We start from the raw sequence: 11,194 nt of genomic DNA, 5'->3' as shown, positions 1-11,194 counted from the left end.
CTCCCCCGAAGAAGTGAGCGTGCTTTCGTTCACGATTATATTGATGTCAGTCAAGGGTTGCTTGGTGGCGCAGGCGCGAATTCATCCCCCAGTATTGGACCCGACGACGGGCGGGGGTCGTGCGAGAAATGGTCGATATTTTAGCTATAGCCAGCGAGCGAATGGTCTACGCGGTGCGCGAGACACTTCCACCGAGAGCGGGCTGTCCCAGTCGCCTTGTAATCGCTCTTACGAAATAAAACCCCTGCGTGCTCGCGTCTCGTCATTGTGTTTTGTCGCTCGCTTGGTGCGATCGCGAGGAAAGAGAGCGCCGGTTCACATCGAAACATCCCCAACATCACCCTTGTGTGCTGACCGCCCCTCCCCGCTATCGCTACCCACCCCCCTCGCGCCTTTCCTGCGTGCGTTAAATATTAATTGATCGACGACCGAGCGCAGCGCAACGCGTGGTGCATCCGTCGTCGCATCTAACGTCGCATCGACAACTGCGCTGACGACGAATCCGTGCAGGATTTCCGCTCGTCGACGATTATAGGAAGAGAGAGCGATCCCGTCTCGTCCGCTCAAGAAAGAGAAACCACCACCTACCCCACCTTCAGGGAGTGACTCTTCCAGGTGACACTTGGGCAATCTCTTCACGAGAGATTCGGTAGCAATTGAGTGTAGAGAGCGAGAAGTTTTCCTCGGGAAAGTAAACTCGTCGATAGCCTGCTTATTGATTTCTCACTCTCTCTCTTCCTCTCACTCTAATTCTCTTTTTCTCTCTCTTTCTCTTTCTATCTTTCTCTGTTTCTCTTGGTACTTGTCTATTTCTGTCCTTTGAATATTTCTATTTTTATATTCGTCTTATTTTATCATCGTCATCATTATCTTTCTCTCTCTCTCTCTCTCTGGTTTTCTTTATTTTATAACGTGTATATTTTGAGAGAAAAGAGAGAGAAACGTTTCATCCATATTTTGTCCCGTTTATTTCTTCCTTTCAAATATACATGTATACTTTATCTATATTTATCATAAATATCTTTCAGTTTATTATTATAGCTTCTTCAACATGTCATCTCGCGTTAAAAAAGCGTTTAAAAAACTTAATTCACTACGGCAGTAAAAATTTCTCTCTTTCTCTGTCTTTCCTGTTTTCTTCTATCAGTTGTAAAAGCTGCGGGCACGATCGTCTGACTTTCCATTCATCCGGGCTCACACTTTCTGCGTTTCATGCGACATCATGAGGTGTCGGTGTGACGTAGGTGACCACGCTTTGACCAACTTTTAATCAATTTTTTACATGACTTTATTTTATTTGTCCCACACACAACACCTTTCTCTGTGATTTCTATCGATTCGAGATTTTGCGAGTAAATTGCGCAATGTCACAAATTGTTTTGCGCATTTTTCAAAAATTAACGAAATAAAAAAGCCGAGATAATGGAATAAATACGTCGATAAATTAGCTTTCTGCCGTCCAACACTCAGCTGAGTGTCGGCCTTTGTAATCGAGCGCGTTTATTATAACAATTTTTTTTTTTTCGAGTTTTCGAAAAGTTCTTGTTTGTTCGGAATAACAATTGTGTTCATTTTAAATCACAAATATTATCTTTATTATTAAAAACAAATTAATAAGTAATAAATATTGATATAACACAAAATATATAATATATGACACGTATAAACATCATATAAATATAAAACAATAATGAACAGAGTATAATAATATTTATTTGCCATGTGTGTGTGATATCACAAAAAATCTTGTATTTTATTATACTTTACTCTTTTTTAATTAGCGTAACGTTACATCTCAATCAGTGTTTGTATGATCAATTTTTCTCTTCTACTTCCCAACTCTGACATTTTTCAAGGTTGCTCTGTATACTTCACTGTCTATTAACTGACAAATAACCGCACTAATTTTACAGGCTAAAAACCCATCGCGACGTAATCAGCTGGACGTCAACGAGGAGTTAGTTGATTATCGTATTTAGTTTTTCTACGTAGGCGTTGGAGGGCCATTTAAAGACCGATGTCTTCTACGCTAACGCGCGTGTCTCTGACGTAAACGGAGGCTCCATCTTTCGCCGCCGTTCATTCTACTAACTCCCCGATGCACTGAAATCGAAACTACGTAACTACGGGTGGCGCGAGAAACGCGAACAAACGTGGGCGGGCACGGGGTATAACAATCGATTTGCCTCCGAAAATATTTGCTCCTCTTGCCGTTCGTTCTTGTTCTGTCGTCAGGGAATCTAACGTAGAGAGAGCGTGACTACGAATACGAATCAGATGATTATGCATCCGGTGCAAGTAATTGCGCCTTCTGACGAAAGACAACTCGAATCGAGTTACTGCAAGTCAAACGGTTGAGACAGTACGAAGAAATTTTTTTCTTCTCACATTTTTTTTATTCTCTTGAGATATCAGGTCGATTTTTGTGTTCACATTCGCATTAATTTTCTCGGAAGACGGGAATTATATATATATATATATATATATATATATATATATGTATATATTATGCGCGATGCAATTAAAAAATTGAACTTATTTCACAAGTTATGCATATACATAAGAGAGATTTCTTCGACAAATTTTCTTTACTCCGATACAAAATGTTTAATTACATTTCGACTTAAATGCGAATTTGCATTTTAACGGAATTTCAGACGATGATAAGCGTGGATTTTTTTGAAATCTTTAAATAAGAATCACACCGTGCTATCACCCTCCGCGAGATAAAATATCGAATGATATAATATTTGCAACGAGAGCGCAGCGTAATATTACCACCAACTGTGCAATATTCCCGCAAAATAATCGCAAACTTAATAATCGTAATCTCGTGAAACTGTAATTTTCGGACGAACGAAGTTTCTTAAGCGAGAAAAAAAAATGGACTTGTCCTCATCGCCGTCACACCATCGATTTCCGTATCTACTTGACCTCCGCAGAACGTCCGCTCCGTCATTATCTTTCTCTTTAAACGCTGGACCGCTCAATTACCCTTCTCTCATTTTCATGAAAGACGTCATACTTATAATATGTGTACAGGTGACAATGCGTACAGGTGACGTCGCGCATGCTCGCGCCTTTTTTTCGCGAGAATCGTCCGGCGTTAACGTTGATATGACATATAGCGCCGATATTGTTATCGCACACGGAAAACCTTGTCCTACTTTTCCTTGACCGTACAACACATAATGCGTGTACACACAATATATATATATGAGGCTTGTGTATACAAGTGCGTGACGCAACTTTCCGGATAAGATTTTATCCTCTCTCCCTTTTATCGCACGCCTCGTAAAATAATTATATGCAGTGCTCTTCGCGCGATTGTCGCAGTCATATTGTTCTCCTGATTACATCCGTATAATTCATTAACGTAGTTGTAAACAGTGATAAACGCGCATTGTGCAGATTTAAAAAAAAAAAAACTACAAAGCGTACTTTTGCAGTTCCGCAGGTGTTTTTGTTGTTTTGTTTTCTCGCGAAGTCCATTTGTCAAGAATATGTTAATAATGTTTCAGTCGTATGTAAGTGCAGACAAACAAAAGAAGTTATAAATAATAATTTTTAAAAACTGCGATGTGTCAGTATGTTAAGATTTTTCAAATTTAGAAAATATTAATTTTTGACAGTTCAAAGAAACGTCAAGAATATAATCGCGGTTAAGCAATTTTTGGCCGACATGTTCTGGTTCTAAATAAGAAACTAGGAAAAGGATAAAAATATCATGCCAAACGTTTTTTTTTCACAAAATGCACATGATAGACAGTATAAGTATAGATTAAAGAGAAGAGATCGATACAGTTCCTATTTTTACATTTCTATATTCCTCTATTTCTATATTTCTTATTTTTACATTCTATATTTTTTCCGTTGTTTTCTCGTATATATATATTTTTTTTTTCTTGTATATTTTGTCCAAAGAGTAAATTGTACAAATCGAGTGTGAAATCGAGAGATTGTGCCCGCTGTAGAATCTAAAAACTTTCCACAACCGCAACTTTACATGTATATTCGCATAGATATTGATTACATTCAGAAAACACAATAGTTGCACAACAGTTGAGAGATTATCACTTGTGATTGGATTCTACTTTTAGAACTGTGATGGGTTTTTAGGAATACCCATAATCTCTCTCAACCATTGTGTAACTGTGTGTGTGTGTGTTGAGTTTTTCGAACGTAACCATTTATAGCTCTCTCTTGATCCACCGATTGATTTCCAATCACGAATACGGCATGTTACTTGTGACGAATCGGTAATCAATGAGCTTGGAAACTTCTGCTTTTACATTTTATCGACTTTTGTGTCGGAAGAAAAGCGGAAAGTAATACTTTTGTCATGTTTTTTGTCGCTCTAGAATAGTTCAAAGTGCGCCGTTTTTCGTCGCGAAGAAAATTCAGTTTTTGTTAAAAACTGGATCGGAAAAATACACGTAAATAAGAGTCGCAAAAAAAAACTGTTCATTAACGAGATAAAAAGAATAAATGGAAAGTTTGCATTAAGTGTGCGACGTGAACACGATCGTATGTATACGCACCTGCGCAAACCGCACGCTATCGCTCGGCAGCAGCAGGTTTCGATTATCGTTGTCGGCAACACGAAGAAACATGGTATGTATGTACACATACGGAAGAAAGAACCGCGAAATCGGCCACGTCGTTGCTCGTTTGTCGCTCGGACAGCTCATCTATTCAAACCGACCTAAATAATTTCGCGTTAACATAATGGTCATTTGCCACGAACGCGGATACAGTGCCTGATACAGTAATTTGTCTTTTTGTTACCGTTTAATTAGTCAGAGATTTAATTACATCATTTAATTACTTAATCATATCGAGCGGGACTATTTTGCGCTGTGCGTCAAAGAATAGCGAAGTGATAAGTAAACAGTGAACGTCAAAAAAAGTGATCAATAATTATATCGAAGTAAAAGCATCGTCGTCTCGGTTGAAGAAGAAATTAAAGGAGAACAAACCAACGAAGCACGGACGTCGTTAATTAATACAATCTGCTGGAACAAGCGCGGTTATTTAATGCCACCGCAACCTAATGAAACGGTGAATAAACCAAGACTAGGGACGTTTAAGCATAAAGCGGTTAATTAATTAATAAAACAAGAGATAGTTTAACAAGACGGTAAATAAATTACAATGAAAAAAAGAAAAACAAAGATAATTGGATAGGCGATGAAAATATAAAAAGCGGTTAATAAATTGCAGTTAATAAAAGACGGGGACTAGATGGGACATTGAGAGAAATCGCTCCCGTTAAAGTGATCGAAGCGCTGTAAAAGAAGGGAACAGAGAAAGGGAGACACAAAAAGATCGATTGGGTGTCACATCAATGTGACGCGTGAGATGGCGAAGAGGTGCGAGAACGCGTCCCGCACGCATGTTAAGGACTCTGTTTTCGAGCTGCGCACAAGGATGGCCCGGATGCTGTCCATCGTCGAGATTATCCCGCAGGAGAATAATCCGGTACCGGAGAATATCGATTCGATTAAAGTAACTGTGTTGCAAAAATCTCTCTCTCTTTTTTTTTTCTCGTGGAAATCGAAGAGAAAAACTTTGACAGAGGAAAAATGCGCGAGAAAATTCATTGGAATTCAATTAAGTCTTACACGCGTGATAACATTGACGATTTATAAATTACACGAGCAAAGTGGAATATTTGAATTCAATTGAATTTTCCGCTTGTCACTTATTGTGTGTATAATTGAGATCTTTGTGACAATGAGTCGCAAAGAATCTAAAAAACAATGATGAACATAAAGAAGCTGAAAATTGCGCTGAAGCAATTTAGCTTTTTTTTTTTTTTTTAATTACTATTCTACCGTATATTTATATTACCTCATATTATATTTTTTTATATTTTTTTATATTACCATTTTACTTTGTGTTTATTTAACAGCTTGCAATCCGACAATATCAATAAAAAGATGTTATAAAGATAAAAATATTTTCATTTATAAAAACTCTGACAGTAACGTCAGAACGAGAGAGGTATCAAAGTTTTTATTTTTGCAGAATTTTGGGTTTATTAAAAAAATATTTTGTTTTTATTTCATTCAATAAATAAAGATCTTGTTTTTACAATTTGACACACACACACACACAAGTTACAATACATAGAAAGTGGAGTTGAATTGATTTTCTAAAACTCGAGAGTCTCTGCGAACTGAGAAGAAACCTTTATAAAATCTCTCTCTCGTGTGTCTTTTTACATGTTTACGGCCTCAAGCTTTTCGATATTTTTATCCGACGTTCTTCTGAACATGGCCGAGCGGTTCCGATAAACTACGACGAGTTTTGCATCGCTAGGAAATTCATCTGTTGCATCGCACGGTCGTCTCTTGTTCATCTCGTTCCTCTCTCATGAAAGTGATGCAGCTTTTACAACGTGCCCACGTGAAACACCAAATTATAATGCCCACACAAGTCTTTTATATCTATATATATCTCCAAATCTAAATAAATAAGTTTTTTGCAAAATTTGAAGATAATGTTACTTCCGTAATTCTTATTTTTATATTAATAACACGTACTTTCTCTGAATTATTGCACTTATCATCATTTGTGAAACTAATTTCTACGCTAGAATCTAATTTTATATGTATAAGTAAAGATTCTCTCTTTTTTTTTAGAGATGCTAATCATTTCGTGCTTGAATTGTGCAATTAAAACGCGCCGTATTCTTAAGAGTAAATTTTAATTCTGCACGAGATACAATTTTTCAAGATTAATCCGAACAATTTTGTTCTTCACAGATGGCGCGCCAAGATGGCAGAGATGCCGCAGATCAAAACTTCGACTACATGTTCAAGTTGCTGATAATCGGCAACTCGTCCGTCGGAAAAACTTCCTTTCTCTTTCGCTATGCGGACGACTCGTTCACCTCGGCTTTCGTGTCGACTGTAGGGATCGACTTTAAAGTGAAAACCGTCTTCAGACACGACAAAAGAGTCAAGCTACAGATCTGGGTCAGTACGTCTCTAAAGTAGTTCACTTATCCCTACGATCCCGTCGGGAGAAAAAAAACTTGCACGAGTTACCAGAAAACCCAAAAATTCACGACGAAAAATATTTTCGCGTCAATAATATACGTTTTATTGTGTGAATAGATATTTATTTGCAAATTACAATTATCTTAATTAAAAAATTACAATTATCTCCGACCAAAAAATTATGGCGCAATATATATTCTCTTTAATAATAAAATGTATCATTTGCTATTTAATCTCACAGGATACAGCGGGACAGGAGAGATACAGAACAATTACGACGGCCTATTACAGAGGCGCGATGGGCTTTATCCTAATGTACGACATCACAAACGAAGAGTCATTCAATTCGGTACAAGACTGGGTCACGCAAATAAAGAACTACTCGTGGGACAACGCCCAAGTGATTCTCGTGGGCAACAAGTGCGATATGGAGGAGGAGAGAGTGATTAGTACCGAGAGGGGTAAACAATTGGCGGAGCAATTAGGAGTACGGTTTTTCGAGACATCAGCTAAGGAGAACATCAATGTCAAGGTAATTGTTTCTTCGCACGTGAATTCTTCGGCATATTTATCTTGAAAAAAAAGCAGATACACGATTTTTATATAGTTATTTTATTTTTCTGTAATTTACGACACGTTTCTTAGGCGCCGCCGATCCGATGCGTTATCTAATACGCGATCTTATCTTATTGCGCCCCAAAATAAACGCAAACAAGCGCGGTGTATCGATCCATGCGGCGGTCGCGAGGTCACGCGCGATTGATCGATTCTCTTTGTTTTTCGTTTCGACAGGCGGTGTTCGAACAGCTGGTGGATATAATATGCGACAAGATGAGCGAATCCCTGGACAACGATCCGACCCTGATGGCGGGTGGTGCCGGCCAGAATAAGGGCCAGAGACTCACCGATCAGCCGACAAATCCAGCGAACACCAATTGTAATTGCTAAAAAGAAATGCGGCGATACGCTGAAAGAAGAAAAGAAGAGATCGTATACGTGTGTTTGCGCGCATGTGTGCTGCACGTGTGTGTTGCGTATGTTTAGAGAAAGATAAAAAGAAAAGAGGAAAGAAAGAAAGAGAGAGAGTGAGAGAGAGAGAGAGAAAGAGAGAGAAGAATAAAAATGTCATGTGCGACATTGGCGTGTTAACTAGTCTACTTACTTCGTCGTTTCTCTCGTTGCGTTATTTATTTCAGAGATCGTCTTTCGTTCTCACCTATATTTCCTTTCATCCTTCGGTGCGAGATGGTATATATAAATAATACATGCTATTATAAAAAAAAAAAGTATATATATAACGATTGTGATTATCAAGGTGCGACCGAGCTGCTGTAATACGATCGGATAGAAAGAAAAAACGGTCCTCCTTTCGGTTAATCCGAAAAACTTGACAAAGCAGTCAAGAGTGTACTCGGCATAATTTTGATGAATTCAAATCTCCATGTTGTGCAAACACGCGACAATTGTAGATAATAGCAGGAAAAAATCCACACACACACACACACACATACACATCAATCATTTATGTTTTTAATATCGGGAATAAAAAATGTGTGACACATTTCTCTACAGTTTTTCGCGACAAAAAAAAAAAAAACAAACAAACAAACAAACGAGGGGACAAAAATCTAGTCGCGCATATATACGAATAAGAATAAATAACTCTGCAACAGTTAAGAATTTATAAAAGTGTCCAAACGCCATATTTTGTATAATAATGTTTGTTTTTAAATCTATATTTCTACGATCTCAAGTACAAAATCTTGAATTCTGACATAATATGTACGTTATTAAGATAGTTACGCGCACACATAATCGATATATGTATTGTACCTCTAATGTTTATCAATGTGTAACGTTTCAGCTAATGACAGCACGCGTATAATACAAACAAATAAAAACAAAAATACTCTCTTTCTACGTGTTTCTGGAGATCTGAACTCAATGAAATAATGTCGGTTAATTTCTATTTAGAAAAAAAAGGAGAGGAACTAGCGAAAATTGCAAGAAGACGGAGATTAGATTAAATGCGTGTTGTTTCGAAGTTGATCACAATTAATGACGATGAATCGTTAATAGTAGGGACGATGTTGCTCACTCGATGTTTGGCACTGTAGATTCGTCGCACGACCGAAGGGAGTGACTTCCAGAGTATCTCAACGTCTCTATCACACGTTAAGCACAACACGTGCCCCCGATGAAAAATCCGACAATAAACGTCAATAATTTTAACAAAAACTACAAGAAAGTGCAGAATATATCGATTAAATCATATTAAAACGTATTAAATCTCGCGAAGATGTGCGCGATGTTAAAATGCAATGTTGACACATGGGTTGCGTTTATAATTTATTGTCAGTACTTACAAATTTGTACTTAAATTTTTTTCTTCAACGATTTTATTATTCAACAATCGGAGATACTTTTACGTCTCGCTGAGAAATAAAGTGACATTTGTTAGATATGCGTTAATTGATGTAAAATACACAAGATTTGTTGCAAAAAAATTGCATATTTTATGTAATGTAATTAATTAATAATTAATATCTTAATTATACTTCGTCGATCGAAACTTTTCAAAGAAGATCACTGGGAGACAAAAATGTTTTCGATAAAAAAAATCGTGAAGAAATAAACATTCGGTCGAGCTTCGAGGAGAGCGTCAAGATGACACAACCGTGAGACGCGAGTCGCTATGTTACGTAATGTTAAATAAATTAAATCGTTCGATATAATTATATCGACTTTAAATGACACAACACTCTGCACACGATAACTAAATTCGACTCAAAGTAGCGCGCAGAGAAAAACTGTGAGCATCGATCTGGCGTCAATTATCGAGGGGTATCGGCGTCCCGGCGCGCTTAACATTACTTCAGTTGTCATCCGGCGTTAAAACTCTACCTATACTATAGACAAGCTGCCCTCTGTACATAACTGAGATAATAAAAACAAGATCTATTATGTATCATTGAATCTCTTGTAATGAGGTGTAATGTACGCGTTAATAACTTATATAACCCGTGCGCGGATTTTTCGCGACGAGCACGCACGAGATCGCGCGGCCCCGCGACACCGGGCGTCATTGACTCATTGTAAAATCATCGTTTTAATTGGCTGTCAAAATTGTGGATCGTTATAAGTTATATAGCGAATTGTTAGTCGGATTCCTCGTGTACTTCGGAGAAAATCCGGAAGAGAAAAATATGAACGGAAATAACGAGCGTAAAAAAACGCTCGAATAAAATGTGCCATTAGCAGAAATCGAATAGAATATGTGAGTGCAGACAGTGCAGGCAAAAAAAAAAGAGGAACACTCAATCTACCAATGTAATCCGAAAATGTTAAATTATGCGAGTAAAGTAAAAAGAAAAACCGTAGATTTTTCCGGTTGTCGCGGGAATCTTGTACGTATGTATTGTACGGTGTGTAAAACTGTACTATATATATACGCCTAATATTAATAATAATAACTACGTTAAAACGAGATAAAAAACTTAAAAAAAAAAAAAAACAATAATCTTTCAGTACACTCCAAACACACAGAAAGAATGCTCTGTATACACACCACGTGATATATCACGTGGAGATATATAAAAACTCACATCACCAGGCGTTTACGTTAACCATTTGTAACAGAACAATTGTACTTTAAAATAAGCTGTATAATTGTAGCAGAAGTCAATCACACACATGAATGTTCTCAACGACCGTCGTATATGTTACTTGTACGTGTATATGTGCACAATTCGTTAAACGCAAAAATTCCCAGAGAGAAAGAAAGAAAGAGAGAAAGACCGAGTGCGTGAAAGACAGCGAGTGAAAGATAGCGAGAAAGAAAGAGAGAATGAGAGAACACGGGAAGTAATTTGCAATGAAAAGATCAGAAGACATAGGAACAAATGTAAACGATATATATATATATATATACATATATATTTAAAAACAAGAAAATGACAGAAAAGTTAATTGTGAATTGCGTGCGTTGCATGCGCAGCGTATGCGTGTGCGTGCCTGTGTAAAGCACGTGAGAGAGAAGAAGAAAAGAATTGAAATGAGCAGTGGAGTAAATCTATAATTTGCAATACGTGTACAAATCATTAACGAACAATTCGGAGGACCAATTGGTAGATAGTTTGGCGATCGCGCTTATCGCGATCCCACCGAACCGTAAGAGAGTCGTATTG

The 11,194-nt window shown here is 37.5% G+C and overlaps 1 protein-coding gene across 5 annotated transcripts; it reads left to right on the top strand.

The window, feature by feature from the left end:
• The first annotated feature begins 159 nt into the window (after positions 1 to 159).
• Positions 160 to 9,982, top strand: LOC109851810 (ras-related protein Rab-3). Of its 5 annotated transcripts, none has more exons than XM_020422263.1 (5): positions 4,627 to 5,061; positions 5,224 to 5,481; positions 6,771 to 6,983; positions 7,249 to 7,539; positions 7,800 to 9,982. In XM_020422263.1, exons 2-5 carry the CDS (start codon positions 5,362 to 5,364, stop codon positions 7,953 to 7,955), a joined length of 780 nt encoding a protein of 259 aa, XP_020277852.1. In that variant the 5' UTR covers positions 4,627 to 5,061; positions 5,224 to 5,361; the 3' UTR covers positions 7,956 to 9,982. The 5 variants fall into 5 exon arrangements, with proteins under 5 accessions (XP_020277856.1, XP_020277854.1, XP_020277852.1 ...); XM_020422264.1 differs by lacking the exon at positions 4,627 to 5,061 and adding an exon at positions 5,075 to 5,140; XM_020422267.1 differs by lacking the exons at positions 4,627 to 5,061; positions 5,224 to 5,481 and adding an exon at positions 160 to 615.
• The last annotated feature ends 1,212 nt before the right edge of the window (positions 9,983 to 11,194 follow it).

Source organism: Pseudomyrmex gracilis, unplaced genomic scaffold, assembly GCF_002006095.1.
Source record: "Pseudomyrmex gracilis isolate BER0280 unplaced genomic scaffold, ASM200609v1 scaffold_21, whole genome shotgun sequence".
Taxonomy (NCBI): Eukaryota; Metazoa; Arthropoda; class Insecta; order Hymenoptera; family Formicidae; genus Pseudomyrmex; species Pseudomyrmex gracilis.
This window is presented reverse-complemented; position numbering and strand designations above follow the sequence as displayed.